This window comes from Rhinopithecus roxellana, chromosome 1, assembly GCF_007565055.1.
Source record: "Rhinopithecus roxellana isolate Shanxi Qingling chromosome 1, ASM756505v1, whole genome shotgun sequence".
Lineage (NCBI taxonomy): Eukaryota > Metazoa > Chordata > Mammalia > Primates > Cercopithecidae > Rhinopithecus > Rhinopithecus roxellana.
Genome location: NC_044549.1, coordinates 20,395,470 through 20,413,578, shown reverse-complemented (window position 1 = coordinate 20,413,578; position 18,109 = coordinate 20,395,470). Strand labels below are relative to the sequence as shown.

The 18,109-nt window shown below is 42.1% G+C and overlaps 1 protein-coding gene across 1 annotated transcript in view; it reads right to left on the bottom strand.

Annotated features, from left to right (window-relative positions):
- The window catches only part of CMSS1 (cms1 ribosomal small subunit homolog), a 458,560-nt gene that overhangs the window by 378,744 nt on the left and 61,707 nt on the right, over positions 1 to 18,109 (bottom strand). The window contains exon 2 of the mRNA XM_010368828.2: positions 5,209 to 5,527. Coding sequence (XP_010367130.1) covers positions 5,209 to 5,272 — 64 coding nt within the window. The 5' untranslated portion in view covers positions 5,273 to 5,527. The remainder of the gene's footprint in view (positions 1 to 5,208; positions 5,528 to 18,109) is intronic.

Below are 18,109 nucleotides of genomic sequence, written 5' to 3'. Positions count from 1 at the left end.
CTGGTATTATTATTATTATTTTGAGACAGAGTTTTGCTGTCATTGCCTAGGCTGGAGTGCAGTGGCACGATCTCGTCTCACTGCAACCACCGCCTCCTGGGTTCAAGCAATTCTCCTGCCTCAGCCTCCTGAGTAACTGGGATTACAGGCGCGTGCCACCAAGCCCAGCTAATTTTTTGTATTTTTAGTAGAGACAGGGTTTCATCACGTTGGCCAGGCTTGTCTCCAATTCCTGACCTCAGTTGATCCACCTGCCTCGGCCTCTCAAAGTGTAGGGATTACAGGCGTGAGCCACTGCGCCCGGCTGTAAGCTGGTATTATCACCTGTAGTCTCCTGGCACTGTACACAGACGTGTCTTAACACTTCAGTTTTCTAGTTAGACGCTTGGGAAAAGATGGTATCAAAGATTCAGAATGAGTTGGGGAAGCATATGAAACACCCTCCTTAAAAGACATGGAGGCTCAATGTTACAGACTGCTAAGAACATGCTCTTTAAAAATAAGATATCTGTATACCAGTTATTCCTAAATCTGCATCTCAGCCTGGATCTGGCCCTGGAGCTCTAGACTCACATACTTAGCTGCCTACTGGGTACTCGACTTGGTAATTTAATAGGTATATCATTGAAATAAAAAGGGAAAGCAATCAGTATTCTCTTCATCTTCTGTAAGCAGATGATCAAGTAACATTTTCTTTTTTCTTTTCTTTTCTTTTTTTTTTTTTTTTGAGACAGAGTCTCACTCTGCAGCACAGGCGGGAGTGCAGTGGTGCGATCTTGGCTTGCTGCAAGCTCCACCTCCTGGGTTCAAGTGATTCTCCTGCCTCAGCCTCCTGAGTAGCTGGGACTACAAGTGCCTACTACCACACCTGGCTACTTTTTGTCTTTTTAGTAGAGACAGGTTTTCTCCATATTGGTCAGGTTGGTCTCAAATTCCTGGACTCAGGTGATCTGCCCACCTCAGCCTCCCAAAGTGCTGGGATGACAGGCCCTCAAGTGACTTTTTGAACTGCAGAATCTCTCGGCTGTCTTCCATAAGTCACAAAATCCATGCTATAATTGACATTCTCTCAGTTTTCACCTTCACACTGAGAAAGTACCCAGACTGGTCAACTACATTAAAATCTCAGGCATTATATCTACTCATTTCAGCATTAATATTTTCAAATCATTATTCTACTGAATGTATTACTTACTATAAGTCACTTCAAACTGTTTCTGAAGGTTTACAGGGAATAAGGAAATAAATCAAATATTAGATGCCATTAGATGATTCCTGGGGTCTTATGCCTAAGGCATCCTGGGCTGCACACTCAGCACTGCAACTCCCAGCTGCCTTATGTTGGGTCATGACTCCAATTGCCACCAGTGGAGTGACTAGACATCCCCTAAGGACCAGGAGAGTCCCTGCAAAATTCTAAATTCATAGCCTTCCACTCACAAAAGTTTCTAGATTGGATGAGAAATTATATGTCTACCTACATACTCTGTAGCAGGTAACATGCATATACACGCACATTTATTCTGGTAACATCCACCAAATATCAATTAAGTGCCAGGACCCATGGTGACCTCCAGTGCAATGCAGGACTCTAGCACAAAAATGACAGGTTTTAAAGAGCCATAAAAACTTTGTGTTACATACCACATCTAAGAAGACAAGAGAACAGCCAAAAAATAGTACAGTTCCTTAGACAGACAACAAACAGACAGCTACATTAGATGTTATAAACCATGTATAACCAACAAGTATTTGTAAGTGACTGAAATGTTCCACTGCCTTGCTACCATGGATGTGAAGTGGGAACACGTGATAGCGAAAGATTTTTTTTTTTTACAGGCAGGTAGCATAATCCACAATAGGAATAAAAGCCCCAATACAACTATCTTTCCTTTCTCTGATTTAACATATTATTTCTCCTTCGACTTTTGAAACAAAACATAATTCACATATTTTAGGCTGAAATAACAACTGAATACATATGACATCCCTGTCACATAACTTAAGACTTCAAGAAGGCAGCCAGGTAAGTAAGCCTTGTGCTCTAGGATCAAGGCTAGATCCCATCAACATAAGAAGAATCAGGAAATCTGAAATGGTTCAGCTGTGATTTCTTTTGAATTAGAAACAGTGTACAGTTAGAATGGCAATCATTAAGAAGTCAGGAAACAACAGGTGCTGGAGAGGATGTGGAGAAATAGGAACACTTTTACACTGTTGGTGGGACTGTAAACTAGTTCAACCATTATGGAAAACAGTACGGCAATTCCTCAAGGATCTAGAACTAGATGTACCATATGACCCAGCCATCCCACTACTGGGTATATACCCAAAGGATTATAAATTATTCTACTACAAAGACACATGCACACGTATGTTTATTGCGGCACTATTCACAATAGCAAAGACTTGGAATCAACCCAAATGTCCATCTGTGACAGACTGGATTAAGAAAATGTGGCACATATACACCATGGAATACTATGCAGCCATAGAAAAGGATGAGTTTGCGTCCTTTGTAGGGACATGGATGCAGCTGGAAACCATCATTCTTAGCAAACTATCACAAGAACAGAAAACCAAACACCGCATGTTCTCACTCATAGGTGGGAACTGAACAATGAGATCACTTGGACTCGGGAAGGGGAACATCACGCACTGGGGCCTATCATGGGGAGGGGGGAGGGGGGAGGAGGGAGGGATTGCATTGGGGAGTTATACATGATATAAATGATGAATTGATGGGTGCTGACGAGTTGATGGGTGCAGCACACCAACATGGCATAAGTATGCATATGTAACAAACCTGCACGTTATGCACATGTACCCTAGAACTTAAAGTATAATAAAATAAAATAAAATAAAATAAAATAAAATAAAATAAACTGAAAAAAAAAATAAAAAAAAAAGAAACAGTGTACAGATTACAGTTAGGCAAATTGCCAGTGAATAATCAGGGAGATTTCAAACAAATGCATATACTTACTTTGCTTAGGAGCAGCGAACAAAGCAAAGGCCTCTGATAAATTTAATGTCAGCAATTTTCAAAGCTTAGTCTTGGCCAGGTGCGGTGGTTCACACCTGTAACCCCAGCACTCTGGGAGGCCAATGCGGGCAGATCACTTCAGGTCAGGAGTTCAAGACCAGCCTGGCCAACATGGTGAAACCCCGTCTCTACTAAAAACACAAAAATTAGCCAGGCGTGATGGCAGACTCTTGTAATCCCAGCTACTCGGGAGGCTGAGGCAGGAGAACTGTGTGAACCCGGGAGGTGGAGGTTGCAGTGAGCTGAGATCGCACCATTGCACTCCAGCCTGGGGGACAAGAGCGAGACTTTGTCTCAAAAAAAAAAAAGCTTAGTCTTATGGCTAGAAGGAATTTAAGAAGTAGAGTAATCTTAGGCACTCCAACACATTGTCTTCATGGGAATTCTGGCAACTTAGATGAAGGAGGCTGCAGCAATTTAAAGTTTTACTAGACTCAGTGTTTAAAACTGTTGGTTGGTAAAACCCTAAAAAAGATGCTCTTTAAGGGCTCTTTACAGATTATGATACAAAGGCCCAGAGAAGTCACATAGTAGTAGTGGGAAAAGCACGACTTTAAAAATCAATCACACTTAACTCTTCCCAGACCTCTTCTTCAATGTGTGTTCCTAAGAACACGACTTAATTTTTTTCTGTTTCTCCACCTATACAAATGAAGAGAATACTTACCTTTTAGGGATGTTATGAAGGCTAAATCAATTCATATTTATGAAGACATTTGTCACATAATAGATACTCAATACATGTTGATTGCCTTTCTTCCAAGGGATGAATAACTTGAAAGTCACACAGCTAGTGAGGACTAGAACCAAGAATTGAGATTCCCTTTACCACTCAAACAGAATTCAACTATTTCTTAAATGGCCACTATTCGTCTTCAGTCATATCATAAAATAGAGCTTTTTAACACCTGAGTTGGGAGGGGTAGTTATTAAAGTAAATGTGGAACACCACAGGGCTGCAAAAGAGTCAGGAAGTTTAATCAGGGAAATATTGTATTGGCTACCTTTCTAAAAATGACATCTGCTTAGTTTGTAACTGAAGGCTTGACCTTCCGGAAAGAATGCAACAACTAAAGTTGGTTATTTTTAATGGATATTTCACAACTAGTATTTCAAGACTGTTTGCAGCAAATAGGTATCAAGTGTCTAACATGTGCAGGGTCCTGTGGATGACAGAAGTATGAATCCAACTTTGGACCTGTCTTCTCTTGTAGAGAAGAGAGACAGACCTTGAGGAGTGATAAAAACCAACCCACCAACCAATAACTGCATGGTAGGTGTGATGGAACTTAAAAAGTTCAAGGCCAGCCTGACATGGGGGGTTACTTAATGCTACTCTACTTGGGGATAAAATGCCCAGTGCATCAGGAGTTGGTAAACATAGCAAAGCATAGCAGAAACTATTCAAATTGTGTTAATTGAATTCTAGTATTGTTTCTCAAAGGAGTTAGCTTTGTGAACTTGTCAAGTTACTTGACATCTTTAGGTTATGTTTCTCATCTGTAAAATAAGTGAGTTCAAAGGGTGATCTCTATTTAAGGCTCCTTCCAGTTCTAATATTCCAAATTACATGATAATGATCATGACCACAAGAAATACAGTAACCTATATTTACCGCACATCTATTATATGTCAAGCACCGTGCTAAAGCGCATTACTGTACTATCTTACTTAATCTTCACAACTTTATGAAGTGGACATTATTATCATCATTATTTTACACATGAGAAAAAGGAGGCTAAACAGTATCAGAATACTGCAGTCGTGATTTGAATGAAAGCAGTCTGAAGCAGTAATCCCTGCTTCTGACCTCAGTCTGAAGGGCAACCCTGAATTGAAGCAGTTCATGGGTCACCCTTACCCATCACACAAAGTTGCTTCTCGTCACAAAAACTGTCTTATCCATTCTCAAAAAATAATGAAAAGAGAAAGCTTGGGAAAGGATCCTTCCTGGCTAGCAGACAGATCTGAGTTAACGTCACGTTGTCTGTTTCACGTGTTAAAAAGTCTCTTGCACCACTTTCCCCGAGATGCTTGCGCGCTCCCATGGCTGTGCGCGCCCCTGTCGGGCTGACACCGCGACCGCCAGAAGCGATCAGGGCTGAGGCGCACAGAAGGGCTCCGGGAGAGGCCCCGTAGGAGCGCGGGCACAGAGTGGGTACCTGGGCTGCTGTCTGCTCCAGTTGGCTGGTTCTCCCACCACTCGTCTCCGAGATCGTCTGCCATCTCAGCTCAGGACTCGACGTGGGCTGAACACCGCGGGGAGGCGGCCAGCTGCAGAGTATCACGCTGTCTCAAAGCCAGTTCTGTCGGCGTAGCTACACGCGGAGCCCCGGCTAGACACTGTCGCCTCCGCCCCGCGGCGATGACGTCACATCTCCGCCCCGCCTCTCCGGCAGCTACTTCCAGATCCCTCGCAGTTTCCACACAGGCGCCGACAGGCAGAAGCAATTTGGAAACGCAAAATAAATCTCCCCAAAGCTTAAAGACAAAAAGGAACATAAGACGAAAGGAATTGTCATCGTTTTTGAAAAATGTATTCAAAAAATTTTTGTTTAGGTGTTGTGTTTCCCCCCGATAAGATTGTGTCGAAAGTGTGAGACGCGATACGAAGACGATTTTTCTCCGCTCAGTTTCAAAGAACTTGGGCCGCGGGAGAAGACGCAAACACGTGCGTGTGTTTTCGCTTGTGCGTCAGTGTTTCAGAGTTTATGTGTTTGTACACTTTGCTCTTAGAAAACATGCACAAGGATCCATGACCATGAATGTCTGGCCTTTGTAGTAAATGTAGTTCTGCTATTTATGCAATATGAGTAAAGAAAATGTAATTGGTCTGGAAAGGCTCGCCCGCAGTAAGACGCAAGTGGCCAAAGACCTGAAAGTTGTTTTGCCCATACTCCCTCGGTTTTGTATCCCACCCCCTATTTGGGAAACGAAGTAATAAGGGAGTCCATTGCTTCGTAACTCTAGGTAAGAGACCAACAGTGCCTCTTGTCCTATTCCCAACGTGAAGTGGCAGGGAGGGACTAGGAAAACGCGCTGGGCATCAAGTGTTGGGGCTACCTGTGAAGTAATTGTGGACGGTATTTTTCAGGACGTCAAACACAGAGGTAAAAATTATACAAAATGTATTGAAAGCATGCAACGTGCCTGGTCCTATGCATGGAATAGTAAGATGAGTCCATTCAGATGTCACCCTACAGTAGTGGAAGTGTAATGTGTAAGAATAAAGGGCTAGACTTCTAATAGGATACATCCTCAGAAATGACAAGACAGGGAAACTTAATCTGATGAGGACGGGATTAGCCATATGTGGAAAATTAACCTGTGTGCACCCAACTCATAGGTGTTTTATAAATGCATTGCTGCCTAGACTTTGTCAGCACACTCTAAATGCCCCGAAAGGGAAGATATTATGTATAAATATGGCAAATGTAAAATAATCTATAAAGATCAAAAGCAATGTGACTTTTGTGAAGAAATGTAGATGACAGGAGATTTGCGTGATTAATAGATTATTGAAAAAGAAAGGTAAGAAATGCCAGTGTGGAGGAGGAAGCGCTATGGCTAATAAATATGAAAATATGTTCAGTCTGATTATTAATCTGGGAAGTACAAAAAACACCACGGCGAGACAGTTTTTCAGGCAATAAATCACAAAATTAAGAAGTGTGGGCCGGGCGCGGGGGCTCACGCCTGTAATTCCAACACTTGGGGAGACCAAGGCGGGTGGATCACCTGAGGTCGGGAGTTCCAGACCAGTCTGGCCAAAATGGCGAAACCCATCTCTACTGAAAATACAAAAATTAGCCGAGCGTGGTGGCGGGCGCCTGTAATCCCAGCTATTTGAGAGGCTGAGGCAGGAGAATCGCTTAAACCCGAGAAGTGGAGGTTGCAGTGAGCCGAGATGGTGCCATTGCACTTCAGCCTGGCTGACAAAAGCAAAACTCCATCTCAAAAAAAAAAAAGTCTGGCAATACTAAATTATGGAACGTTTATGCATCAATGGGCACTGATGCCTGTTTAGTACCATGAACTATGAATGGTCTTACATTACATGGCACTTCGCCTCAGCCTCCCGAGTAGCTGGGACTACAGGCACATGCCACCATGCTTGGTTATTTTGTTGTTCTTTTTGTTTTTTTGTGGAGACGGTGTTTCATTTTGCTGCCCAGGCTGGTCTTAAACACCTGGCTTCAAGCAGTCCTCCCACTCCAGCCTCCCAAAGTGTTGGTATTAGAGGCCTAAGCCACTGTGTTCAGCCATTTTTTACATTTTTAAAGCATTGTAAGAAACAGAACAAAACAACCAAAAAAAAAAAAAAAAAAAGGTAAAGAAATATATGCAGCAGAGACTGTAGCCCTCATATATGTACTATTTATTATTTATTCCCTCATGCATTTGCTCTAACTTTACAGAAATAAGTTTGCTGACCCCAGATTATATTGCATAGCCAACCTAAGTTGTAGCATTCATTTCTGTTCTATTTGTTATTAGTGAATTGGTTGTTAGTGAATAGGCATCCTGGTTTATAAATCAGTGTATTGTAAAACCATACTCTCCAGTATCTGATCATATCATCTAACACAGGAAGCTCAGGCTGAAATAACTATTAGGTCTTTTTCTGCTCCCTCTTACTGTTCAGTATCTGAATGCGTATTATTCGAGTTTAAAGGAGGAAGCATTCATTTCCCAGTGGGGTGAACTGGAAGGTAGCACTTGACCATGAATGTCTGTGGGCAAAAATGGATAGGGTAAATAATAGTTCCTTGGCAGAAAGATTGGAATGTTGCTTTGAATAACTTATTAAACTTTATTGGGCCTTTCTTTGTGAGTCTGTAAAATAAAGGGGAGAGATTTCGTGATTCCTGTGGTCTCTTCCAACTCCACGTCTTGATCTTGAGTATCAGACCAAGAACTCTGAATTTTTATCATTGTTATTAGAGGCAAAGGACATTCTGGAAGTGTTGTTTTAGGAAAGCTAAATTGGTATTACTGTGCAGGATGGATAATGGATTTGAGCAGAGCTTCCCACCTGGCATGGGTGGGCCATAGACCAACCCTGCAGCCTTTGGAGGAATCGGTGACCTTGGAGCAGTTGCCTCAGGTTGAGGGGACCATCATCTTCGCTCTAGTGTTGTACAAATATCACCATTTTCTATGGATGCCATGATGTGAAAGGTTGGCAAAAACTGAATTAGTAAGAGAGCGATAAAGTTTGAAGGCTGTTTTGCGAATGTTCACCACACAATGAAAAGGTCTTAATCAGTACAGAGGTTCTTAGTCAAGCCCAGCCTATAAGTGTACTTCATAACGTATTCAAACTTTTGCATCATGTAGACAATAATGGTAGTAACAATAACAACAATAGCATGTTCTAGGTACCTCTCTATGCCTTTTATATTGTAATTCATCTAATCATAACTCTATGAGATACTGTGCTGGGACTAGGGTGAGGCAAGCAGAGGCCTAGGACACCAGATTTAAGGAGGCAGTCACTCTCAGGCTGACACTGACACCAACCTGAGAATGCTTGTCTTACTTGAGTCCTGATGCTGGTCCCTTTACTGAAGGCCACAGCTCTAGTTCAGCAGCTCTCCTCAATTCTTTCTTTTGAGTCTAGTAACTACTTACTGCCTTTGCCTCTTCAGACTTAGGAGTGGTAACTGCTCCCTACCATTACTAGTCCTGGGGTTCTACACCATGTTTCATTTCCCTAACCTTACCTCATGTTCAGAAATACTCCCCTTACTAAATTCTTTTTAGTTTTCCAACTTAAATGGGTCATCTTTTGCATGGTAGGACCCCAACTGATAAAATCACTGCCTACTTAGGATTCCCCTCAAAGCAGAGCCTGTGACAAAGGCTTGGGTGCAAGTAGTTTATTTGGGAGGTGATCCCTGGATGCAGGAATAAAGGCAGAGAGAATGAGACAAGGAAGGAGGATTGATATTAAACTGGTTTTGATATAGACAATAGCTGGCTCTTTATCCTGTTGGAGACCCTCTGAAAAAAATAGGATATACCCCAGAATTAGCCTCACAAAGTGATACAGGAGTTAAGAAGAAATTACTTAGACAGATAGTAAGGGTATGGGAGTCCTCAGTAAGGCTTTTCTTTTTAGTGAAAAGCAGCCCCAAATCATTTTCTAACAAAGAGCAGCCTGCAGGCTGGGAGCTTGCACGAATTAATGCTGGCAGGAACTAAGGATTAGATATGTTCAAATAGCGCCTCCATCTTCCCTTCTCTACCAGCCACGTGTACTGCAAGCAGCAGACAAGATGGCACTGATCAACTGGAAATCCCATTTGCCTAATAAGATTAGGGTGGAGTGACCGGCCTTCCCCGTGTGCTATGTAAACATCATAGCTGGTCAAACCAATCTATGAGCCCTATGTAAATCAGACACCGCCTCCTCAAACTGGACTAGAAAATTCGGCACATTTGCCACCAGCCAGTCTTTTCTGCTGGGAGACCCCTTTCTCTATATAAAGAAGAGACCTCTTTCTCTTCTCTTCTGCCTGTTAAACATATGGTCCTAAACTCCTCGTGTGTGCCCAGGTCCTACATTTTTCTGGTGCACATCAATGAACTCCAGGGTATACACCCCAGACAACATAGCATCTTCAAAAGGACAGAAGGCTAGGACACTTATCCACTGACTGTCATCCACCATTGAGTGAGGGTTGTTGCCAGGGATATGAATTGGCAGATATTCCCAGGCTTTTGGAGAAAGCCCTGAGGCAGAAGAGTAAAGCGGTCACACCTCAGCTCACTTGAGGTGGGATGATGACAGTGTGCCTAGAGCTTTCCTCCGTGGCTGAGCCAATTTCAAAGTGAGCAAAGGGGCATAAAAAGCATCTGCTCCAGGTTTATACCGTTTTTCTTTCCATTTTGTAGATGGTGAAACTAAGGCACAGAGAATTAAGTAACTTGCTGAGTTACTAGTAAGTGATTTCCCGTCTGCCCCATGACCTTCATAGCACTCTCAATGTGGTCTGTGTCACCAAAATGACCCACACTCACTGGACTAGGGTAACAATAGTATAGAAAAAAAGGAAGAGCCAAAGTGAGGTAAGTGATTTCCCGTCTGCCCCATGACCTTCATAGCACTCTCAATGTGGTCTGTGTCACCAAAATGACCCACACTCACTGGACTAGGGTAACAATAGTATAGAAAAAAAGGAAGAGCCAAAGTGAGGAGCATTACCACCAATTTGTGTTAATGTTTTGGAAATAGGATGGTGAGAAAACAAGTCAAAAAAATCTATAGGCTCAAATCTTAAAAACTAAAAAAAAAAAAAAAAAAAAAAAAAAAAATCATAGATAGGAGTAGTAAAAGGAGGAGGGAACAATTTAGGGGATAAAATGATGAGGTAGGCCTTAGACAAGGACAAAACAGACCATAAACAATAAGGACAAAATAGACAAAAAACAAGTAAATGAATAAATAAATTCAGATAAAAATGATAAGTTCAGCTAAAAGATAAAAGTGCTATAAAGGAACTACATAGCAATTGTGACCTAGGTGGGAGGGTTAGTGGAGGACTGTGGCAAGAGATGAGGATGGAGAAGTATATGGGGGCCATACCTGAAAGAGCCTCTCAGCAATCATAAGGATTTCAAGCAGGAAACCATTGGGCAATTTTTAGGCTGTGAGATCTGCTTATGTTTTTTAAGCTGGGTGATGTGTAGGAATAGTACAAACAGAAAGACTGGGTTGGAGGCTCTTGCAGTCATCAAAGCGAGATAGCAGTGTCTTGGAATTTGATAGTAGAAATGGAAATGAAGAGAAGTGGGACTGGATGAGATTACTTAGGGAGACAGTGTAGAGAGCAGAAAAGAGTTCCTGGGCTTCCACTATTTAGATGTCAGGTGTAGGAGAGGCCAAAGAGCCAGGAGAAAATAGTCAGAGGGAAGAGGAGAGCGAGGCAAATATGATCCCTTCGAATCAAGAGAGAAGAGTAGTCCAGAGACAAAGGTGCACTGCTGAGAGTCAAGGAAAGGGGGATAATTGCAAGAGTCAGGTTCTTGCAAAGGGAAAACAGATGGAGATTCAGAGACACATGCAGGAGATGCCATCTGATAGGAGCAGGGTCACTTCATTTTAAGAAGATTCCTGAGATGGCAGGACGATGAAGATATTCCTGTCTTGTGACTTCTATTTTCTCCCTGAATTTTGAAACCCAATAATTTAGGACAATGGTTCTCAATTCTGGTTGCTTGGTGGAATTTCCTGGAAAGATTTGTATGTGTATGTAAAGATTTACATGTATTTGTATGTATGTAAAGATTTGGGTTCTTTTAAAATCCTCTTTTTTTTAATACTGCCCTCTTCTTTCGTTATGACTTTGAAGCAATACTGTTGATAACCTGCTCCATTTTCCTTTGACCCGTGTCTGAGCTCCTCTGCAGCTGTGATTGACCATTTCCATCATGCTGATAGCTTCCGTCTCTGAGCACCTCACAAACATGATGCTTTTGTTGTCTTAGGATCTGCTTTCACCTCTCTAAATTTCCTCTTCACCAAGAACTAGTGTTAAATCTCAGCATAGATGGAGTGGAAAGTATAGTGCTTACTACAGGAGAAAATTACTTATTCATGAGAAAAGCTATAGGTTTTCTCTATGTCAGCAAGAACCAACACTTTTGTGAGGTAACTTGAAGCTTAGGCACAGTGGTGATGTATGGTAAATGAGATGGAGACGTCAGAACTGCCTTGGCAGGTTATTAGGGAAAGAGTCAGAAGGCTCAGAGCCCTGGACTTTTTTTTAGAATGTATTTGTTTTTTAAGACCAAAGAACCTGTCAGCTCACTGTGTCCCCTGGGAGGGCCAGAGGACAATCTTTCCACTAAAGCAATAAGATTGCAGTAGTGATTGAGCACCAACTTGGCTGAGAGTCTTAATGGTGACTGTCCTGTGCAGGCTAGGAATGACAGCAGGAGATGCTCTAGTATCAATAGGTACCATAGAATCCTAGAACAGCAAAGGCATTTGGCAGCGTGGAATCATCAGAAGCAAAATGGATGTAATTACAGTCAGAGGTCCTTGATATTCAGGATATCTGTGGTGTTCCATAGACTATGATATTTTGGGGGGCAAGATAGGTAGAAAGCTAATGAAAGTGTTGATTGAATTATATAACAGCAATAACAGTGAACTTGAGCTGGTGAACAGAAGGCACATGTCAACTGCCAAAATGGAATAGTATGATCTCTGGACAGGTTTCCAGATGTCAGCCAGTTTGGAAACCCAGAGCCCATCAATGAAAAAGAATCTAGATCCCCCTGAGGAAGACCCCCTGCAACACCACAAATATATATGGTATTTACCCATACTTTTTCCACAGGAACCTATGACCATTTTTTCAGAGGAACCATACACTGGAGAAATTGGGAATTCCTAGCTCTTTCAAGGACTGTCAGATACAGGGTGAACTACATCAATACCAGGGAATCTAAGGTGCACCATAAACCCCTTTTAGAATGGGGCATGCAGTGGCTGGGTGATAGGATACTTTTTCTAATCTGTTTCACACTGGCTGTCATGGGTCCATAAACTTATGGTCATTCCCCAGTTGCCGTGTGCATAATTGTGATAGCAGCTAATAAAACCATTACATTGGTCCTCTGACCAATCAAGTATGAACCATTATGGTAGGAAGGGCCTAGTGGAAGTCCCTGAAACTGTATCCCTCTCCCTTCTCCTTGGCAAAGATAATAAATCAGAGGCCATACCTCATCCCAGTGGAATTGCAGAGATTAATGCCAACTTGAAAGACTAATGGTGACTAAGGAGTTCAGGTAACCAGTATGATCCCTTCGAAGCCAGGTGGACCATGGCAAATGATAGTAGACTACTGTAAACTGAATCAAATGGTATCCCTAATCAGAGAAGCTATAACAGATAATGTATTTTTGGTTGAATCGATTAACACAGCCACTAGCATTTCATATGTGATTTTGATCTAGCAAATATGTTCAGTTCAATCTGTGAGGAAAGACGATCAAAAGCAATTGTATTCACCTGGGCAGATTGAGTTCCGATTGACTCAAGGCTGTGGATATTTTTCTGTTAACATTCTCAGGGCTGGTTAACTCTCCTGCTCTCCATCATCATATAGTTCAAAAAGACTGTTTTTTTCTCAAAACAAAACATTGATCCATTGTATTGATGACATAGTGTTAATTGGATCTAGAGAGCAGGTAATGGCAAGTATTCTGAATGCCCTAGTAAAATACATGCATGCCAAAGGGTGAGAGAAATTACAAATGTTCAGGCAGCTGGAACAATGGTTATATTTTTAGGAGTTTGGTGATCTGAGGCATACCTGGGAATCCCCTTCAATGTAAAGGAAAATTTTTTGTATCGCTCATCTTCCACTAAGAGAAACAGTATTTTGTGCAGATAGCCTATGCCACATTTGGAAATAGTGTTCTTACTCATTTATTGGGTGACTCAAAAGGCTGCCATTTTTGCTTAGGGTCAAGAGAAGGGAGTGCTCAGCAGCAAGTCTAGGCTACGGCACAAGCAGCCCTGCCACTCAGGCCATAATGACATGGCAGATCCAAAGGTGCTGGGTGATAGATAATGATGCTGTATGGAATCTCTGGAAGATCCTAAAGAGAGAATCACGGTGCCTGCCTCAAGGGTTTTCTAGTACAGCTTTGCCTTCTTCAGCCAAACCATTTGAAAAGCAGCTGTGAGCAAAATGTTGAGTCCTAGCAGAAACAGGCACTTGACTATGGACTATCAAATGATTATATGACCAGAACTGCCCTTCAGGAACTGGCTATTGTAAGGTTGGGTGCTCACAGCAACAATCCACTGAACAACAGAAATGGTATACATGGGAGCACATCTAAGAAGTCCAAAAGTCACAAGATACATGAACAGGTGGCCCAGAGCTCCTTGCCTTTTGTGTTTCTCAGCTCACACCTATATCCTCTGGGTTATTCTCTATGACTAGCTGATAATGTTGGAGGAAAATACTCAAAACTGGTTAAGCTTGGTATGTTGGTAGAACTGAAAATGGATTGCTACTACACTGTGGTCCCACTCAGGGAGGAACCCTAAAGGACAGAAATGAACAGAATCCTGGTGGGCAGAGCTTCAATACATGCATTCATCTCCTTTGAATGGAGAAAATAGTCTGAGGTCAGTGTAAATGTAGGGCCTTGAGCAACAGTGAATGGTATAGTTGATTGGGTGGAAGGTCTCTAAGGTAGAATATTTGAAGTTCAGTAATAAAGAGACCTGAGGAAGAGGCCTGTGAGGGACCTAAAGGAATGGGCACAAAGTGTGTGTATCTTTGTGGCACATGTGTGTGTCCACCAGAGAGTATCCACTACAAGTAAAGCACTGACCAACCAGGTAGACAATGCGGTAGATTGTATTTTTCAAAGATGGCCGCCAATATCCCCCATCTCACATACTCTTCTTGCAATCTGACCTTGACCATTCTCCCATTGAGTGGTGGGATCTGTGTTCCCTTTCCTTGAACCTGGGCAGAACTTTATCATGTCAACCAAGAGAACGTGGTAGAAATGATGTTGTGTGACTTCTGAAGCTAGATCTCAAAATTTCTGCGCATTTCCACCTTGCTCCTTTGGGATGGTCACTTGGAACCCAGGCATCACTCTGTGAGAAAGTTCAAAGTAGCCCACACAGAGAAACCCTGTGGAAATAACACGTGTAGGTATTCTGGCCCACAGCTCAGCTAAGGTCCCTGCTGACGGGCAGCATCCACAGCCAGACCTATAAATAAAGATTCCTCCAGGTGATTCCAGTCATCAGCTGTTGATTGATCCCAAGCTGTGGTCCAAGACTTCGTGAAGCAGAGGCTAGCCATTCCCACTATGACCTCTCTGAATGCCTGACATAACAGAATTCCTGTGAGAAAAAATTTGGCTGAAACCTGCTTGTTGAACTGCTGTTTCTATCATGGCCACGAGAGGGAGACCTTGTTTCTTAGGGACCTGCAAGCTGCCAAAACCATATTCCTTTATTGGTCCCTGCCTAGATTGGCAGTGGATTTTCCTTCCTTCTCCTGACCGGGCCTGCTGAGGTCGGATGGCTGAATTAAAGTTTCCTTTTTCTAATCTTAAGTATCTTGAGTATGTATGGGCTCTGTAAAGATCCTCTCATTTAGGTGAAGAAAAACCTGATTATTAACTTTGCTTGTGTAATGAGAGAATTGGCATGCAGATTGCATATTTGGGCCTGAGGAAAAAGAAATCCAGTCATCTGGGTTTGTACTTCGAAATTAATGGGTGAAGGCAGAGCATCTGCATCCAGCAGCCAGGTCTTAAGGTCTCTATGAGGTAACATCCACTGAAGTAGAGGAGGCACAGAAAGTGGGAGTTTCCATAATGGTCTGCAGAAGCTTTCCTGGGAGAACTGGGACTTGTGGTTTTTGGACCACCAAAATGCTGCTGCTTAGGCCCCTGGTGCATTTGGTGAGAAGTGCAGTGAACTTGGAGGTAAGGGAGGCTGCTAGAAGTCCTTTCTAATTGCCTCCTATGGTTTATTCCTATTGACAAAGAGTTCACCTTTAGTTTAACTTTTTAACATCATTTTTTGAAATTGTAAATGATACATAATTTAAAATGTATTATCTTAACCATTTTTAAGTATATTAAGTACAGTTTTGTTCAGTGGCATTAAGTACATTCACATTGTTGTGCAACCATCACCACCATTCATCCTCAGAACTCTTTATCTTGCAAAACTGAAACTCTGTGCCCATTAAACAAAAACTCCCCTCACTCCAGCCACTGGCAACTACCATTCTACTTGTTACCTCTATGAATTTGACTAATCTGGGTACTGCATATAAGTACAGTCATACAATATTTGTTCTTTTGTGACTGGCATGATGTCCTCAAGGTTCGTCCATGTTATAGCATGTGTCAAAATTTTCTTCCTTTTTAAGGCTGAATAACAGTCCATTGCATTATAGGACACATTTTGTTTATTCATTCATCTATTAGTGGCCACTTGGGTTAATTCCACCTTTTAGATATTGTCAATAATGCTGCTATGAACATGAATATACACATGTATGTCTGAGTTCCTGCTTTCAATTTTTCTGGGTATATACCCAGAAGTGGAAATGCTTGATCATATAGTAACTCGATTTTTAATTTTTTTGAGAAACCACCATACTGTTTCATAGTGGTCCAGTTTTACATTCCCCCACAGCAGTGCACAAGGGTTCCAGTTTCTCCACATCCTTGCCAACACTTGTTATTATCTGGTTTTTGTTTGTTTTGATACTAGTCTTTCTAATAAGTGTGAGGTAGTTCCCTTTCCTTTTCAAAGCCTGCTGCCTTTATATATTCTAAGGGATGGGAATGTCACCATAACATCTGCCATAGTCTTTTTGTAACTGACTATTTCTGTTGTCTCTGGTAAGCATAATAATCAAGAAACAACTGAGAGCCCTGTCATTTCCTGAACCCTCACTGGCAGTTGTTTGCTTCTTAGATAGCTAAGAACATTTGTCTCCTTCCTTGAGGAGGCAATCTGGCATAATACCTGAGAGTGTGGACTATGAAGCCGGATATATGCATTAAAATCCTGGCATTGTCATTTATTAGATCTTAGACAAGTTACTATATCACTATTTATTTTCTTTTCTGTTCTTTTCTTTTCTTTTCTTTTCTCTCTCTCTCTCTCTCTCTGTCTCTTTCTTTCTTTTTTTTTTTTTTCCAAGGTCTCACTCTGTCACCTAGTCTTGAGTGCGTGCACAATCATAGCTCACTAAAGGCTTAAACTCCCAGGCTCAAGGGATCCTTCCTCTCCAGCCTCCCAAGTAGCTGGTACTACAGGTGCGCACTACCACACTGGCTAATTTTTAAATATTTTTTTTTTTGTAGAGACAGGATCTCACTGTGTTACCCATACTGGTCTCAAACTCCAGGGCTCAAGTGATCCTCATGCCTCGGCCTCCCAAAGTGCTGGGATTACCAGTGTGAGCCACCATGCCCAGTGCCTCCATTTCTTTAGCTGTAAAATGGAGCTAATAATAGAGTTATTATGAGGAGTAACTAAGTCAATACATAAAAACATTTAAAGCAGTTTGTGGCACATGGTTGGCAGTCACTAAATGGTAGCAATTGTTACCCCTCTGGAAGATCCCTGAGGCCTTCCCAGAAGCTGATGCCCTAATGCGTCTGTACAGCCTGCAGAACTGTGAATCAATTAAATCTCTTTTCTTTGTAGATTACCCAGTCTCAGGTATTTCTTGATAGCAGTGCAAGAACAGACTAATTCAGAAAATTGGTACTGAAGAGTAGGGCATTGCTATAAAGATACCTGAAAATGTGGAGTCAGCTTTGGAACTGGGTAGCAGGCAGAGGTTTGAACAATTTGGTGGGCTCAGAAGAAGACAGGAAGATGAGGGAAAATTTGGAACTTCCCGGAGACTTGTTAAACTGTTATGATCAAAATGCTGTTAATGATATGGTCAATGAGGTCCAGGGTAACGAGATCTCAGATGAAAGTGAGAAACTTATTGGAAACTGGAGCAAAGGTTATTTTTGTTATGTGTTAGCAAAGAACCTGGTGGTATTTTACCCCTGCCCCAGGGATCTGTGGAACTTTGAACTTGAGAGTGATGATTTAGGGTATCGGTAGAAGAAATTTCTAAGCAGCAAAGTGTTGAAGATGTGGCCTGGCTGCTTCTAACAACCTATGCTAATGATGTGTGAGCAAAGCAAGGACATAAAGCTAGAACTTACATTTAAAGGGGAAGCAGAACATAAATGTTTGGAAAATTTGCAGCCCAGTCATGTGGTAGAAAAGAAAAGCCCATTTTTAGGGGAGCAATTCAGGCTGGCTGCAGAAATTTGTATAACTAAAAGGAAGGCACATGCTGATAGTCATGACAATGGGGAAAATGCCTCCAAGGCATTTCAGAGATCTTTGTGGCAGCCCCTCCCATCACAGGCCTGGAGGCCTAGAAGGACAGAATAGTTTTGTGGGCCACACTCAGAGCCCCACTACCCTGTGCAGGCTTGGGACACTGCTCCCTGCATCCCAACCATTCCAGCTCCAGC